Raw genomic sequence first — 17,683 nt, 5'->3', positions numbered from 1 at the left:
ATTCTGTTGAAATTACTTTCAGATTTGAATTTCAATGTTCAGATTTTTCTATATAAGAGAACATCAGCTCAAAAAGATCGAACACAATTGTGTAGGTGAAAAGAAAAAGAATTAAGACTTGTATTATTAGAAACATGACGTAAATACCTTTTCGTTGTCGACATGATTTTCATTCTAGGCATTGGGTATGTCGAGTATATATATTTTTTCAGATAGAAATTGTTATGTCTGATCAGGAAAGGTTTTGGTTTCTGGTAATGGATCTATGAAAACTGAGGAAGAGAGAAATGATGTTTTGCCTCTTAGCTATGATGTTCAGGTAATTGGGTAAAGTTGGATGAAACTTTCAAAGGCTTAAAATGTATGTTTATGTAGTGAACAGTGTATTATGCACAATTTTAATATATACTCCCTTACATTTGCACATTAATCACCAACTGGCAGGAAAAATACCCAACAAAAATATAATGAAAAGGTTTCTGTAATCAAATTTATTGCACATTGGCAACAGGAATTTCTGACCGACAGACAGACAATATAACCAACAAGCAATGAAATGAAAGAAAATGAGTCGGAAAAAAACAAAAAAAAAGGGGAGCGTTTTAAACCAAATATCCTTCCTACCTAAACTCAGTTTGTTTCTCTTTCGTGGCTGTCGCAGAAAATGCTGGGGATTCTCAAACTACTTGGATTCACTGTTGGCTATCTTCAAAAGGAATAACCACCTCCTCAACATTTAGTATTTCCTCTACTTCAACTTCCTTCGCCTCGTATTCCTCCTCTTCATCACTGGCTTCCCCATCACGCAACTTTTCCCTCTCCATTTTCTCCTCTTCATGCAACCGCTTCCACTTACTAATCCATGCTTCCCATTCTTCTTTCAGCTTCTTTCGCTTCTCACGGTCTTGCTCGCTCAACAGCAATGAAACATCCTGATCCTCTGCTTCATACTTCTTGCTGTACTTCTTCAAGTTCTTAGCAATCTCTTCCTCTTTCTCCTTACTTAAGAAGGATGGTGGCCTAGGGCGCCACAAAAACTGTACAAACAAGAAGCAATGTGATATTTGAGTATAGAATGTATCATGTAGTGGATATATAAGCATATTCCTTCAGAAAAAGAAAAAAACGCATAGTCAAACTGAGCTCAACCGCACAGCAATTACAAGAAGACATAGTAAAGATGACAGGTTGCAACACATTTAACAAAACTAGTAAAAATGTGGTACCTACCTTAGTGTTCCAATGTGCAAAATGCAAAGTAAAACCTGCAGGAGAGCTACCTAAAGTGCTGAGAAACACAAGTCCTAGCACATTTAACTATCATAAACCCAGCCCTAGAGCAGTCACCTAACATACACCACTGACCACGCAATTGCAACCTTTAATCATAACTACTTGCTTGTGACATCTTGAACAGAGATTAGAGAAATGATATATCTCACAAAACTGGCTATTAGCCGCTTCTAATCTCACATTTCTAGTCTTTTTTAACTTAAAAGCAACTCTTTATGATATCCTTGCTACATCTATTAAAATGGAAAGAGTAAATACACAGTAATACAACATGGGGAAAAAGTGCAGTAAGCAACGCGCTGATGGCAGAGCAGATTCTAATAAATGACGGGTGGAAGTACGTTCACACTAGATTTTTCCAGTTAAAAAATAAGGACAATTTGTGCTCTATAAAGAAAAGGAACAAGGGTGATTTTGAGTTTCAAGCCCAAAAATAAGGAACTATTTAGGCTTTTTCTTGCAAAAAACACATGGTAAGATTATTACCTGGAAAAAATGATCCTTGAGTATCCTATACAGCAGCTTTCCGTTGAAAGACCAGATGTTGAATCCATTTTCCATCTCATGAACTGAAGTAACAGCTGTCGCTACATACCTATAATTGCAAAATGGAAAAACGTAAGGACCAAATAGAAAGGTCTTACAGGGCAAAGCTGATGAGAGCAAAATCCTACTACCTTCCAGTTGGATCCCATTCGACATCTGTTGCCATAAAATGCTCAGCAGATGCCATGGTATCAAGCTCATCGACGTCAAAGAATTCCAACTGTCCATTGAAACCTTTCATTCCAGCTAAAATAATGAAGCGGCCTCCAGGTGACCAGTAGAGAGCATTAGCCTGCTTTCCCTTGAGAGTTGTCAGCTTTGAAACACGGCCCGTGTTAGTGCCAGACCGCATAGAGTAGAAACTGACATCTGGCCTGGGGTTGTCACCGTGGATGACAGCGAATCTGTGACCCTTAGGCTCCCAAGCAAATGCAATAATTTTATCATTCTTGTTGTCAAGCTCCAAAACCTCAATTGGAATATCCCGTTCTTTGATTCTGAAAAGCTCAAAACCAGTGTATGTGCTTTTCTTGGTCTTTGTGTACCGGTCAACTTTGACAGCAAGGTAGTCTCCATTGCTTTGCCAATACATTTTGCAATCACTCACACTGAAGAGATTCTTTTGCCTCAACTCCTCTTTACTTGGGATTTGCACAAGACTTACCTGTCAATTTAACACAGGTTTAGTTCAAATACAAATATGAGTAGTTCCACCAAATTACAGGCAACTTGCACAGAAGTTCTAGAACAAACCCTGGCAGGTTGATTTCCACATTCAGGAACAAAGAGTGAAAGAATTGGATCTGTTGGTGACCAGCTAAAATCCATAACATTTTCAACCTTGATAGATTTCTTGTCAATAAGTGAGAAAGTCTCTGTTTCATAAACAGAGATGACATTCTTTCCTATTCTTGCAAAATACTTATCCTCTTTACCACCACTCCACCTGAAATCGTTTTTAAAAAAGAAGGTTAAAGAGTATCCCACCATTCATTTTTCATTGTATTTTTAAGTCTCCCATATCTAAGTATACAATCAAGCATGCAAATGTTAGGAGTCACTGAAAGAGGTGGTAGAGAAGCATAGGAAATGCCTCCAACAATAGGATCAAACCTCACCTAAAGACTGGCCAGGACACACCAGTAACACCTCCAGTTCCTCCAACTGCAAATTCATCAGCACTTCCCTTGAAATCTCTCATCACTTTTCCAGTTCTCACATCAAAAATATTTAGCACAACCCTCTGAAAGAATCTGTATTAGAGAGGACATAGTATGGCCACAATTGGGTTTACAAACAACATAAAGCTCAGACTTACGTGAGTGTCACGAGGGTTACTTGGTTCATGGCTGCTATATGTCACCAGATATCTCTCACCAGGGGAGAAATCAATCAGCTTTACCTGCATTTAAATTCTGTAGATTTAAGTCATAGAAACCTGCATAAGTTTATTCAGAGAAATAAGCACAAAACTAACCTGAGGATGTGCATAGCGCATGAGGCGGTTGAAAGTGGTGGCACCACCCCAAATTGCAGCGCCTTGTCTGTGAACTGTTGCCAAGTAGGTACCCATAGGGGACCATTGAACAAAACTCTCAGTCCAATACTGCACTCAAGAAGACATCATTAGCAAAGATTAGTAATAGCCCATCTGCATAAAAGAAAGAAACATCCTTTGAAGGATGAAGGTTCTGTACAGAAGCATTTCATTTTTTGAAAATATGAGATGCCAAACCGCACAAATAAGAACAACCATGCGTTGACAGCTAAATGAGCAAAACGAGAACAGAAGTCTCCTTACAGGACGTTTATAAACAAGCTCAGGCTTCATTTGTCTTGCATCATTCCAGAGGACCTCTGTGTCACCGCCAGACCGAATCACATACTGATCTCTAGCTTTGTCATCAGTAAGCCACTTTTGCAGCATCTCCTGCCATCAACACAAACATCTCAGTAATAGTAGACTAATGAAAAACTGACACTAGCATTTAAGACTCTGTGATGGCTGACGAAAAACACAGAGCTGGTGAAGAGACTAACCACTGGAACATAAGGCTTGATCTCTGGTGGAGCCCACTCATCTGGAACTTTCAGGAACTTCTCAATGTCTTCAAACATGTTAACAGCAAATATATGTGACCTATCTAACTTGTATCCGTGTGTCTTCTCCTTACTCAGCTCAGCTTCCTAAAGCAGGAAAACATAGCAACATGATGATCATTAGCCAAATGAAATTAGATATGTCAGCTCCTACATTGTCTAGACCTCCAACAACAACACACACAGATCCATTTCTACCTTTTAGTTCATAGTTGGATATAACAATTTAAAAAAATAAGTGGATAGACAAGTGAGCACTGACCAACTTCCTGCACTTAGTAATCCATGGATCACAACATTTGAACCATACAAGTTCCTCATATCCACATCACACAAGCACGACTTAAGAGTATAACAAATCTAGGATGCAGCCAAGACATGTTTATAATCATCATCTAACTAAACAGAGGTTATGAAACTTCACAATTTCTCAGTGTAGATGACATGGTGCTAGCCTGTGAGCATTTTACTATTAAGCTGGAATTTCCATTTTTACATCTTTTATTCACTCATAATCACATGCCCCTTGTCCCAATTTATGTGATGGCACTTGACTAGGTACGGTGCCTAAGACGGAAAGGAAAACTTCAGAGACTTGTGGTCTAAAATAAGAGACAAGTATTTGTTTGTGTGGCTACAAATCATCTCATTAGGGATAATGATGGGCATTTTATAATTAAATTGTTACTAAATATAGAAAGATGTCATTCTTTTTTGGACTGCCTAAAAAAAGAGTGTCACCTAATATGAGACACAAGGATTAATATTCTTCCTAGGCTAAGTAAGAGATTTGCACATAGAAAGTACTAAACAGAAGTCGAGACAACAAAAGTCGAGACAACATATTCATCACCTATCACAAACATAAAGATGGTAAAAGAATTAATAAATCACATCTCTAAACAATTCCGTTACAAGTGTCAAGCATTCTGTCTATAAAAATGAGATCCTCTATCGCTGCTAAAAGAGACAAATTGGAGTACCTGAGGAGTATTATACTCTATAAAGCAGTACCCAAGTGTTTTCTGAGTCACAGGATCAACAGGCATATTGAGACCACCCTCCTTAATAACACCAAGTTGGCTGTAAATTTTCCGAACTACTCCTTCCAATTTCTCATATTTCTCTTTAGGCACAACTGGAAGATTATCCACCACCAGTATGTTTCCAAAACCTTGATCCTCCTCCAACGCGTCCTCCTTCAACAAGTCTTCATCGTCACTGCCCTCGTCACATCACAAATTCAAGACCCACAAAAAGTAATAAAAACATAGCAATTGAGAAACCAAAAATAACTATACACGTAAACAAAAGAAACAAGACTAAGCAGAACACATAAGAATCGATATATAAATCAAATCAAATCTTCACAACATAATTTAGAAGAACGGTAAGAGAAACACAGTCGATATGAAAACTTAATACATTGAACTGGATATGAATACGATAATAAATCCAACAAACCCAGTAAAAACGCTAAAACTTTCTAATTTTTTCAAAACGATCAACCGAAGACATAAATTCAAACTCAAGAAATTAAAAAAAAATTAAGACCTCGCCTCAATGAAACAAAAAACTACACACTTTACAGTAAAGTAGCAGAAGCACATAAAAGTGCAAGAAAAAATCAAGATTCAGACCTGGGTATCCCCATATCATCACCAGGAGGAAGATGAATAGAGTCCAGATTGATTTTTGCAAGATCCACACCAAGCCTCTCAGATATAGCTCTGATTTCATCCATAGAAACCACTTCCGACATGATTGAATTCAACTTTTATGCTCTTTGCTTAACTTTTTTTCTGTGCTCAATTCGTCTATGACAAGGTGCGAAGATAGCCACTTTGAAGGAGAGGTACTGAGATTAGACCTTTAGGGATAGAGCACAATGTATTGTGCAGGCACAAGGAGGTAAGTTAGGGTTTATAATGCTCTGGGTAAACGGGTCGGGTACAAATACTATACCCTTTAACCCTATTCATAATAAGAAAATTTTGTATTTGAAGAAGAAAAACAATATAATAATTTCTTAACCTTATATAAAAGTGAATAGTAATATATTATATTAAATATACATATACACAAATATAAATTAAATCATCTTAACCTAATTATATTAAATATTTTATTGAATTATGTTTCGTAAATATTATCTTTTATTAAATATTGAGTATAATTTTCTTAATAAGTATATATTATTATAAAATAGGCAATATCACAGTTTAGACGAGGTCATCTACTATAACAAATTTATTTGCTTAAGTTACTAACCTTGGTGCTTAAGTTACTAACCTTGGTGCCCAAGTTATTCTTCTACTAGAACAACTGTAACGATCAAGTAATTGACTTATAAATAATTACTTCAATGTATTGAGAATAACATGAAAAATTAAATCATGAAGGTCTTATGTTTCTTTTCTTCAGCAATGATAATTTATACAATTTTAAAAGTATGTTTTAAGAGAAAGTACTACTCAAAACAACGAATTTAATTGAATATGATACTATAAAATCTTATATTGAATTACGTTGGATAAATATTTTTCTCTACTAGATCAAAAGTAATTTTCTTTAATAAGTATATATTAACTATTTAATACTGCTTAATGCTTAATTATATATGTAATATATATTCTTGTCTACCAAAAAAGATTATTTAATATTGCACAAATATATTACATTTTCACATTATAATGCACCGAGAAAAAATACACATTATTATCAAACTTGTGAAGCTAGTTTTTTATTTTTATAATTTTTAGTTTGAATGAAAAAATATATACGTAGTAAAATGTGAAAAATGCAAGATTGTACCTATAAGCATTGATTTTTAAAATGATGAAAATATTTTTTAGGTCTGATTTGAAAAATGAGAAAAATGTATCTCAGGTCGATCTTCGAAATGATATTTGTTCAAATATAAAAAATATGTTCTTACAAATAATATTGATATATGTACTACAAACAGTAACAAATTATAAGTCAAAATAAAATAAACAAAAATAATACTTAAATAAATATTCACACAGAATTCTCTTGAAAGGAGATTCAACCACAAAAACACTTCTATTACAATTTTTCTCTCTCTGAGTAATGAATGAGTTGGAAGACTTTCAAATATTTTTCTTTACTTTATTACACTAATCTCACTACTTACTATAAGATTTTTTCATAATTTTCATTATACTTATTTAAAAAATGTCACTATTTATAGATCTAAAATTCTTTTTATGGATTAAATAATAAAATAATGGAATAATAATATTATAAAAGATTGCGATGAATAATTAATGGTAGATAATAGCAAAAATGCTTATATGAGTTGCACACGAAAAAAAAGCTCACACTTTTGCCAATTTATATCAACTATATGTAGCCAATATATTAATTTCAGACGTGAACACATGAGTTGCAAAGCATCAAGAAAAGTGAAAATATTAAAGAAGAAAATAATCGTGACATTATAATGAAGTTTTATTTTAAAAAGGAAAATTAAAAAACCCTAAACAAAATTAAAAGAATATGTTCAACAAATAATTTTTTGTTATTATTTTACTTCCATCATTAGAAACCCAACTCAACTAATATATCTCTTTTTTCCCATATATTCATTGTTTTGTTTGGTTTTGCCAGTCTGCTTTGTAATTCTTCCCGCCAGCCATGGCTACCAATATTTCTGCTTCTGCTTCTTCCACCACCAATCTACTCAGCCAACGCCTCTTGTCGTTTCCACCTTCTCAATTCTATAAAAACATCCTAACTAAACCATACCAACAACAATGTCTTTTGATCACTTCTTCTAATAAGAAGAACAGGGCAGCTATGGTCGTTAATTCGTCGCGTAAATTAATCAATTTGGATCAACATTATTTAGACGATGACAAACCCAAGGAAGAGTGTGGAGTGGTTGGTATCTATGGTGATCCAGAGGCCTCGCGTTTATGCTATTTGGCGCTGCACGCCCTTCAGCACCGTGGTCAGGAAGGTGCTGGTATGGTTACTGTTGAAAATAAAGCTATTAAATCGATTACAGGTATTGGATTGGTATCTGATGTGTTCAACGAGTTGAAACTTGATCAACTTCCAGGTGACATGGCTATTGGTCATGTTAGGTATTCTACTGCTGCTGGCTCTTCTTCAATGCTGAAAAACGTTCAGCCTTTTGTTGCGAGTTCTAAATTTGGATCTTTTGGTGTTGCACACAACGGTAATTTTGTCAATTATCAATTGCTTCGTGCTGAACTTGAGGGGAAGGGTTCAATTTTCAGTACCACTTCTGATACGGAGGTGGTACTTCATCTTATGGCAAAATCAAAGGCGAGGATTTTTGCTTTGAGGGTTCTCGAGGCTTGCGAGAAACTCCAGGGAGCTTACTCCATGGTGTTTGTGACGGAGGATGGTAAGTTAGTTGCAGTAAGGGATCCGTTTGGGTTTAGGCCATTGGTTATGGGTAGGAGGAAGAATGGTGCTATAGTTTTTGCCTCGGAGACATGTGCTTTGGACATGGTTGAGGCTACGTACGAAAGGGAGGTTCATCCTGGTGAGATGGTGCTAGTTGATGATACTAGTAACGAACCTCAATCGATGTATCTATTGAAGCCTCATCCTCCTGAGCCTAAATCTTGCATCTTTGAGCATATTTACTTTGCTCAGCCTAATTCAATAGTATTTGGGAAGTCAGTGTATGAGTCTAGACATGCTTTCGGGGAAATTCTAGCTACAGAGTCCCCTGTGGAGGGCTGTGATGTTGTGATAGCAGTTCCAGATTCAGGTGTTGTAGCAGCACTTGGTTATGCAGCCAAAACAGGGGTACCATATCAACAAGGCTTAATAAGATCACACTATGTTGGCAGGACATTTATCGAACCATCTCAGAAGATTAGAGATTTCGGGGTGAAGCTTAAGCTCTCACCGGTTAGAGCAGTATTGGAAGGGAAAAAAGTGGTGGTTGTGGATGATTCAATCGTTAGAGGAACGACTTCGTCAAAGATTGTGAGGATGTTGAAGGAGGCAGGGGCAAAAGAGGTTCATATGAGGATTGCAAGTCCTCCAATCATAGCTTCTTGCTACTATGGGATAGACACTCCTTGTACAGAGGAATTGATATCTAACAGGATGAACGTGGAGGAGATAAGGAAGTTTATCGGGGCAGATTCTTTAGCCTTTTTGCCAACTGATAGCTTTCGTAAGTTATTAGGCAGTGATCATACAAACTTTTGTTATGCTTGTTTTTCAGGCAAGTATCCACTTTACCCAAGCGTGGATATGGAGGAGTCGATAGATGATACAAGGAAGTCGACAGTATCTGCTATTTAATTTTATTTTATTTTATTCTATAGTTGTATTCTTGAATGATTATTTGCAAGCGTGCATAATTTATTTCATTGTAGTTACAATGGTGTCCAAGCTATACACTTCGAAAAAAGTACAGACAAATTTCTTTAGACTTTACCAGTTCCAAGATGAAATCAATTGCACCAACATTAAAAACCAGGTCGAATCATAATGTTCAATCTAATATCCAATTCTCAAGAACGCTCAAGGCAGTAACTCACACGTCACAACAACAAAAGCATGTCAGGAAACAGGACATATTTGGTAAACAATTGCAATCACTATTCACAATTTCACCGACCCTGCCTAAATCTGATAAATATAGATTCTTCTTGCACAACAGATGAACCTCAAGCTTCTACTAAGGGTAAACAACAGTTCTTTTCCTGTGTTTATGTTATTTGAAGTACAATCTCCTAAAGATAGTTGGTCCAGGAATACCCAGAAGCTTCTAACACACCATTAACATGTAATGTTATTATCTCATTTTCATCAAATCTTAAACATGGTCACGTCAAACTCGGGACAAAGTGATTGGCTTGGATGATTAATCAGATATTCACTCGTCAAAGAAAAACCATGTACATGAGAGGCTTATGACTCTACTCCATATGGGAGAAGGGCAGCAGCCACAATCCTACCTTCTTCGTTTAGAATATTGTAAGTTGATGCAGCATTTCTCTGCAACATAGATGAAATAAGGAATGTAAGCAAATATAAAATGGATGAGAGAAAGAAGAAAAAGCTCGGATCAGGAAATATGTAAACACAATATTGCGCTTATCTAATAAACAACAGGCTGGCAAAGCAAGCCTTTAGAGTTCAGAGAGCAATTAATTTTTCATGTGTAGTCTGATATCAATCTACCAAAACATGTGTCATTCAGTTATAGGCTCAGAACACCTAAGCAGAATATTTTGTGAAGAATCACATGAATAGGAAATAGTATGTTCAAACAAAATTGAAAATTTTGAATAGAGGAAGAGAAAAACTACTTACAAAACATTGGCTAATATCTTGACATGTTTATGCCTACCATAATGCTCATTTGAAATTTACTAACCAATAAAAAATATTAAATGTTCTGGTTTCCTTTTGCTGGTTAATCTAGTTGTATTTAAACTCCTTTGGTCTGGGTCCAGGAATGTCAAAGAAATCCACCTTACATCTTCCAATTGTAGTTTTGGACAAAAAGTTCCAGAGATGTTGAGTCAACGGTGGGGGTATGAGCAGTAAAACAAGAATAAATATTGCTCAGAACTTCTATGGCTAACCATCTCATATATCCACACAATCTGATAACTAGTTACTAAATGGTGCACATCAATCCCCTTCCTTTGGCACATCATTTTCATAATAAACAAAGAACCGTATACTTACAGAATCAACTGCTTCCAATTTCATTCCAGTAGAACGAATAAAGGCACGTAGCTCAGGATTTACCGGTTGAATGTACTTCCCACAGCCAAGAAGAAGAATCTCTGCAGTGAAGTTATATTAGAAAGAAAGAGAAGCATGATTACAAAGAGTAGTATAAACTTAAGAAGATAATCATTCCTCGACAAAAGCAGGAACAGAGTCGTTACTCATTAGATTAAACGATAACAAAAATATAGTTGGATTTTTGGCATAATTCGTATAGCTTTTGTTTTCGGGATAGCTTGCATGCACCTTGATTATTCCACTGGGTACCTACTACCTCTCACCACACAGATACCAGTTATAACTCTGCCCACCAAGAGTTGCCAAGGTTTTCACCCACTTCGTCAACTGCAATGTCACACCCTCTGATGAGGACTTCCTCAACATCTTATTCTGAACTTTCCCACTACACCAAACTCTTCAAAGCCAAGGGTGTATTTGGACATCCACAGTTCTCTTACTAATAAAGGTCAAACAAATACTGAATCCTGTTCAGGTTAATTACATTTTCCAATTTTGAAATGAAATTCTATTTCAAGTATCGGAGAAGTCAAAAAACCAAACGCCCTTTATGGCAAGATATTTTGAAAAAGTCTATCTACCCTGACCACCAGGATTTTTCCCCTAATCAGTTATTGGCAAAGATAAAGCAAACGGAGGAGAATATCACCACAGGATAACTGCAACTATTCTTTGCTTATACAGAAATTTACCATCATTTTTCAATTAATAAAGGCTTAATACTCCCTGAAGTTTAGTGAAATCCCTGTTACACACCCCCTTGACCATGTAGAACCTTTTATACAGCAAAAATTTCAAAGTGGTGCCTAAAATCACACTGTTTTAGTTATGTGGCACTCGTGTGTAATACACATACAAGAGGCGAGCGAATGCAAAAAAAGAATTATATCAGATGCTTTATATGAATGCGACGTGTCTAACTTTTATTTTTTTTCCCTTTTTTCATTTCACACAAAACAACAGATAAAGCAATAGTAGCCACAACCCTTTCCCTCACGTCTTCTCCCCCATCTTCTTTGCCAGCTCTCCCCCCCCCCCCCTTTTCTCCGTCTTCCCCTACCACTGCAACTGATCCCTCCCCTTTTGCGTCTTATAAAAATTCTTTATTGCTGTTCAAAATTTCCCTTTTTGTCCCTTTTTTGGCTCAATATGATTGAGATATGGGAAAAGCTAATGACAAAAAAAAGAAGGGATGGTCGGAGATGGAATATCAGGCGACCAACTCCAAAAGGCTAATAAATTTAGTTTTTGAGACCACTAATAAAGTTGGTTTGAAAAAAACATTTAGATAATTCTGATTTTTTGGGGAAGTTTGTTCTCAGTTTGACACCATTGTTGGTGGCCGAACTGAAATCTGACGAGCCGGGTGGGAGTTCCCCTAGTTTTTCCTTTTTTTTTGCTCAGCTGGAGATATTTTAAGACTAACTAATGACACAGGTCACGACCTTATTGGTGTGTGACATTCACCTATTTAAATGAAGTGGTCAACCATAAAACTGATGTGCATTTAACACAGTTCTTGAAACATTTGGTGCATAAAAGATTCCCCTTGGTCAAGGGGTGTGCAACAGGGATTTCGCAACAAGCTCAGTGGCAATTTATCCATCGGAAGAATATTTAACTACCATGAATGCTCATTGCTACTTCTCCAAGATCTTAAATCAATATAAAACAACAATATTTTTTACTACTGGCTTAGTTCTTTGAAACAAACCTCCAAACGTATTATAACCTTGCATTTGCCCTTAGGGCTTTGGTCTAGGGTAGGCATTGTCCTGAGTTTGAACCCACCACAGGGCACAGACAACATGGTATTTAATTGGAGAAGGGTAGAGAGCGGGTCCATTATCCACCGAGTTTTAAATTATGTGCTACTAGCCCTTGGGGTTTTCTCGGTTATCCAGAAAAACATAACAAACATTGCACCTTTAAATGATTAGTATAGATTCAAAATCTTTAACTACCTTGAGTTACAATTTCAAGCTAATTTCCTCGAGTTCAAACAATATTAGTATCAATATATGAAAAGGGTATGCAACTTTCCAGAAATGATCTGTATCAGTGAAGAAATATTTGCTTATATCAGATGGCACATTGAATTCAGCCAATAGAAACCAAACAAGCACAGTACAACAGTTGTTTATCCTTCTCAAGCAGGAACTGCACCAGACAGATCTACATCAATCTTACAGTGTGATGTGCACGTTATAACTTGACACAAACTTGCATAATGTTCCCCTTCTTTTTTTTTTTAAGAAAGGTAATGCGGTAATAGTAATATTTCCCCCTTCTATGTGGAAGCCAAAATGAGATAAAACTGTGTAACGTTGAAAAATTTTCAAAACATTTCATTGATGTTGCTAATTGGATAGGAAAATAAGTAAAAGGATTTGCAGTCACAGAAAAAACATAAAACTTGATTGGTCTCAGCAAGAAAAGGAACAAGCAACATTTTGAAATCATATCTATCAAAAAAATAAAAGGAACAAGCAATGAGACATGCAAGGTCCACTTCTAAAAATGTTCTACATGAACATGAAGGTAAGTGCAGAGAAAAATCAGCTAAGCATAGTATTCTTCAATAAAAGACCGACTGCTACTCACCTGGAACTGGTCGCACTGTCTGGAAGATAGATAAGCTGCATGCCACATACCAATGTCATGTCAGATGAGACTGTATAACCAAACTGTAAAACGAAACAATTGGGTCTTTTTAAGGGGAAAGACCTTTCATAAGTGACATCCAGGAAATATAACTAAAGAGTTGGACTTTGTGACACAGCAAAATGTCCAAACACATGTAATACAAGAGTTCTGGACAACTACTTCCTTTACCCCACAAAAATTCTCACTTTGACCTGGCTAAGTTATAAAATGAGAGTTCTACTCTTGTATATAGAGCAAGTGAAGATATGAGTAACTTTTTAGCTTCGCAGACCCTTACAAGAAAAAATTGCATATGGTAGTGCAATAAAGTTAGATCCATGTAATTATTCTTCTTGTTTGACATATGATAGAACTTCCCTTTTTAAGCAATTGGACACTTAAAGAGGAACATCACATTCTTGCACCCTGCTATCACTTTTTGGTCATCCACTGAGCTACTGGGTATCTTCATCCTTAACTCTAATCGACCACAAGCTAAACCAGACTGAACCATTTCAATTGGCTAGTTCAATATATACAAATCTATATATAGTTTTCCCATGTCTAACCAACTTCTAGTACGTTTGTAGAAAGGAAAGCAAGAAAAGTCTCTATACAATGAGGAGCAAAAGTAAGTACCTTTCTGAAGTAACCTCCGAAAGTTTTTTGGGATGCCAAGACATTAGCAAGTTCCCAACACAAAGCAAGCTACCTTCATAATGTACCCCTTTAACTCCGAAACCAGTATCAGTAACCCTACGAGGAGCCAAAAAAGATAATTAAATAAAACTCAACTGGATACACATCACGTACTGAAACATGTTAACATATATTGAAGTTTTAGGAAAAAATGCCACAACTTAATTTTTGTCGGAAACATGATAGATGGATAGATATCATCCATCACACATTGTGTGTTGTTCATTATACCGAGATGGTGGAGGATTACTTGGAGGTTTTCATGGATGGCTTTCTGTTTGTGGGTGATCCATCTGAGGGATGTTTCCACATATTCAACTCTTCTCCATTAACTCAGTTGGTTAACAAATTTCTATACACTTCAAGAACTATTATCTTTCTTAGCCCAAGATTTACATCCTTTGTTCACAAGCTTTCATCTTAAACTCATGCTAATCAAGCCCAAGACTTGTTATTATCTGAATCAACCGAGGAACTCATGGCAGAGGAGCAGATTCCCCTCAATGTTAATCGCCTGACTCTACTGGGAATCACTGGACCTCATCCAGCTTAGCAGACTAACTATTTCCACCAACATAATAATAGATGGGATTATGATGGAAATTCTACCAGAATAACCAGATTACCATTCTAAGTTAATTTAGAACGTGGGGCATTAATAAAATAAATTCCAAAAGAGAGACAAAGAAGCTTCTACAAAGAAGAAGCCATCCACCCCAGAGGGCTATGAGGCAATAGATCATATCTATTGAACCAGCTCGCCACAATTTAATATGCAAAAGCACAAAGAGTCCTCAAGTCTAGTAATACAAATAAGATAGCCCCCTAAATGGCTAAATTTGTAGCTTGATTAATATTCCTCAGAAATATCATATAACCAGACATTTTTCTCAAGGACCACATTTTGACTCATATGAAGTTATTAAGAACAATTTAAGGTTAGTACTAGTGAATATTCGCCATATGTATTGATAAACGATGTGGGTGGTTTTCTGATTCTCTTATCTCTTTGTAGACCAAAAGTAATGCAAGTTTTGGGTGAACACTATTATAGAGCTAAAAAAGAACTGGATAGCAGCTGCAACCTGTAGTTTTTCTTCCTCCCCCTTCCTAGGACCCTTTAAAGCTGAGGGAAAACATTGTGTCTTCTACTAACAGTCTTTTATGTATACATTAATAAGTCTCTTTTTTCTATCCTTCTTGCCCCTCCATAAAAAACAATAGCCCGAGAAACGAGAGAGACATCAATTCTTCATGATAAAGCTAATTTACAGAAAAAAACATTTTTTCTATCCTTTGATAAAGCTAATTATCAAGAAATTATAGAGCAATGATGACTTGAAACTACTCCAGAAATAAAATATATGCCGAACGTGATTGACATTTGAAACATAAATTAGGAACTGGGAAGAGAAGTAAGGCACAGAGGATAAAAGTAAATTTCAGCTGGTATGCTCTTAAACTGCCCATATAAGGTGAAGCTAAGAAGTTCTATAGGTCTGTTGAGACAATGAGCCTCCGCAAGTAACAGAATAATGGTCTATTAGCATGCCTAGTCAGCATGAAGAACTCTAACCACATTATATAATTGCTTCCCTCGTCTAAGTTATTTTGCAATTCATTAAACCATGTGAACGTCAACTAACATCAAAGCGTATTCAAAATAGAAAATTCGCTTGATCTAATTCCTTACTTCTACTCTCTGAAAATAATTGGTTGAACCTAAAACACCTAAACTGAAAAGTAAGAAAAACATGAACAAATTGCAAAGTGTTATTCAGATGAAATAGGTCAATTGTACACCTAAATCAATGACAAAACCGGAATACAAGAAAAATTAATGTAGTGATTAAAGAATAGGAAAGTACTGTTTGAAGCGTATTTGATCTTCAGGGACGTTATCGATGAGATTGATTTGATCGTATAGCGAGAATGCTCGTCTCAGTGAAGGCAACGGTTGATTCGAAGGCATATGATTTGAGGTTCTCCTCCTCATAGCTCGCACCAACGTCGGCAGCGTCACCATTGCTTTCCCTCTCACCGCCATTTCTCCACCTTCCCCTTTCGAGGTTGCAGAAGAATACTCAAACTGCGAGATCAACTTTGTTTTTTTTTTTACTTTTGCCCACAAAACATTTGCCGGTAGTGCAATAAGACGCCTAAAGTATTCGGAACACCGTACTCACCCTTTATATTTTCTTTTCTAGGAATTCAAGTAGAATATGATGAAATATTTAATGCTTTTCATGTTTAGGTCTGTACTTAGTATATGTCGGTTTATATAATCTTTAGGAAATTCATGTATCATTTAGTTCAAATTCAAATAGATAGATAAATTGATCAAAATATCTTCATTTCAACATTAATTTTGTTTTAAAATTGATATATAATTTGAATTTTGAAATAATTTACATTTTTAAAAGGGAAAAAGAACAAATGTATCCCCGAACTATAGTATATGGTATACAAATATCTTTCATCATATTTTTGTGACATTGGTGTCCTGCAATTAAAAAACTAGTGTATATACGCCCTTCACTAATACAAACATATGGTACAATCTTATTCATTGATCCGATGTCGGATCAGTAGATAAGATTATGACACGTGTATGTGTATATATGCTATTATTTTTTGACAGCATAAGCACCAATGCCTCAAAAATATGACGATGATTATCTGCATACCATTTACGAATATGTTTTTCATTTTTCTCTTTAAAAAATAAGAACAAATGAAAATATATAATATGTAAATCATACTTATTTTTAGTTCCTATATACATATATAGATATTTAAATTTTGAAAAGTCATATAAATCTAGATAAAGTTGAATAGTTTTAATGATCTTTAAATCGGTGGAACTTGAAACAAAAAGTAGAGTTACGGCATAAATATAGTTGAGTTTTGAAGAGAGGTAGAAGTTAAGTGGTTAGTGAGAAATTTTAGGGGTGATAACTTGAACTTATTTATGCTCCCTTTTTATTTAATAATAAAATAAAAAACAAAAAAATATTTTATATTACAACAATTAAGAGAAAAAATCACTTCCATATGTACAAACTGAATAATGTTTGGGATTGGTAAAAACTGTTGTACAACAATCCATATGGAATAAATAGGATAAATGAATTTGTTTCCTTCTAATTTGTCCATATTTATAAATAACTTAATTAAGTATATATATTTAGTTTTTTTAAAGATATTTCAATATTAAAGATATCCAAGTAGTTTAATTTCTTTTCATATTAATAAGAAATTATATTCTCTAAAACCATAAGAAAATTAGAGATTCTCTACCTTAAAAGTTAATAGCACTACTTTATTATATTCATAAGCCTCAATGTGCTATTGCAGATATATAGCTGAGAGAAAATACAAAAAAAAAATATTGCTTTAACTCAATCGACTTTATTTAAGATATATAGTTGAGAAAAAATATTTAAAAAATTATAACTTTAACCTGCTTAGCATGACTTAGAAGATAGAGAGAAACTTTAAATAATTAAATAAATAAACTCTAACATAATAATATCCATCATTTTCTAAATTTTATTTATTTATTTTTAACTAAAGTACTATTAAAATATAATTTTTATCACTATTCATACGATATTCTTTA

At 35.2% G+C, this 17,683-nt stretch overlaps 3 protein-coding genes across 3 annotated transcripts; 1 reads left to right on the top strand and 2 right to left on the bottom strand.

Annotated features, from left to right (window-relative positions):
- Positions 1-465: 465 nt before the first annotated feature.
- On the bottom strand, positions 466-5,945 carry LOC101267059 (eukaryotic translation initiation factor 3 subunit B). The gene is made up of 11 exons (XM_004229645.5): positions 5,580-5,945; positions 4,923-5,160; positions 3,880-4,026; positions 3,641-3,769; positions 3,317-3,445; positions 3,158-3,241; positions 2,958-3,082; positions 2,593-2,785; positions 1,971-2,503; positions 1,780-1,888; positions 466-1,037 (listed from the first exon to the last, which is right to left on the bottom strand). The coding sequence occupies exons 1-11, from the start codon at positions 5,699-5,701 to the stop codon at positions 693-695; spliced, it is 2,154 nt and encodes a 717-aa protein (XP_004229693.1). The 5' UTR covers positions 5,702-5,945; the 3' UTR covers positions 466-692.
- Positions 5,946-7,489: 1,544 nt separating this feature from the next.
- Positions 7,490-9,335, top strand: LOC101266758 (amidophosphoribosyltransferase, chloroplastic-like). The gene has a single exon (XM_004229644.5). The coding sequence runs from the start codon at positions 7,600-7,602 to the stop codon at positions 9,253-9,255; it is 1,656 nt and encodes a 551-aa protein (XP_004229692.1). The 5' UTR covers positions 7,490-7,599; the 3' UTR covers positions 9,256-9,335.
- A 51-nt stretch (positions 9,336-9,386) lies between these two features.
- On the bottom strand, positions 9,387-16,300 carry LOC101266454 (uncharacterized). Its single transcript, XM_004229643.5, has 5 exons — positions 15,930-16,300; positions 14,002-14,118; positions 13,321-13,355; positions 10,654-10,754; positions 9,387-9,954 (listed from the first exon to the last, which is right to left on the bottom strand). Exons 1-5 carry the CDS (start codon positions 16,106-16,108, stop codon positions 9,868-9,870), a joined length of 519 nt encoding a protein of 172 aa, XP_004229691.1. The 5' UTR covers positions 16,109-16,300; the 3' UTR covers positions 9,387-9,867.
- Between the last annotated feature and the right edge of the window lie 1,383 nt (positions 16,301-17,683).

This window comes from Solanum lycopersicum, chromosome 1, assembly GCF_036512215.1.
Source record: "Solanum lycopersicum chromosome 1, SLM_r2.1".
NCBI lineage: Eukaryota > Viridiplantae > Streptophyta > Magnoliopsida > Solanales > Solanaceae > Solanum > Solanum lycopersicum.
Note: the sequence above shows the minus strand (reverse complement) of the source record. Positions and strands in the feature narration are given on the sequence as shown.

Coding starts and splice junctions, on each gene's coding strand:
- LOC101266454 (XM_004229643.5), bottom strand. CDS start 16,108: ATGGCGGTGAGAGGGAAAGCAATGGTGACGCTGCCGACGTTGGTGCGA. Junction 13,356..14,001: donor TCGGAGGTTACTTCAGAAAG/GTACTTACTTTT, acceptor TGTGGCATGCAG/CTTATCTATCTTCCAGACAG. Junction 9,955..10,653: donor AATTGGAAGCAGTTGATTCT/GTAAGTATACGG, acceptor TCTATGTTGCAG/AGAAATGCTGCATCAACTTA.
- LOC101267059 (XM_004229645.5), bottom strand. CDS start 5,701: ATGTCGGAAGTGGTTTCTATGGATGAAATCAGAGCTATATCTGAGAGG. Junction 3,083..3,157: donor GTAACCCTCGTGACACTCAC/GTAAGTCTGAGC, acceptor AGATTCTTTCAG/AGGGTTGTGCTAAATATTTT. Junction 2,786..2,957: donor GTGTCCTGGCCAGTCTTTAG/GTGAGGTTTGAT, acceptor AAACGATTTCAG/GTGGAGTGGTGGTAAAGAGG.
- LOC101266758 (XM_004229644.5), top strand. CDS start 7,600: ATGGCTACCAATATTTCTGCTTCTGCTTCTTCCACCACCAATCTACTC.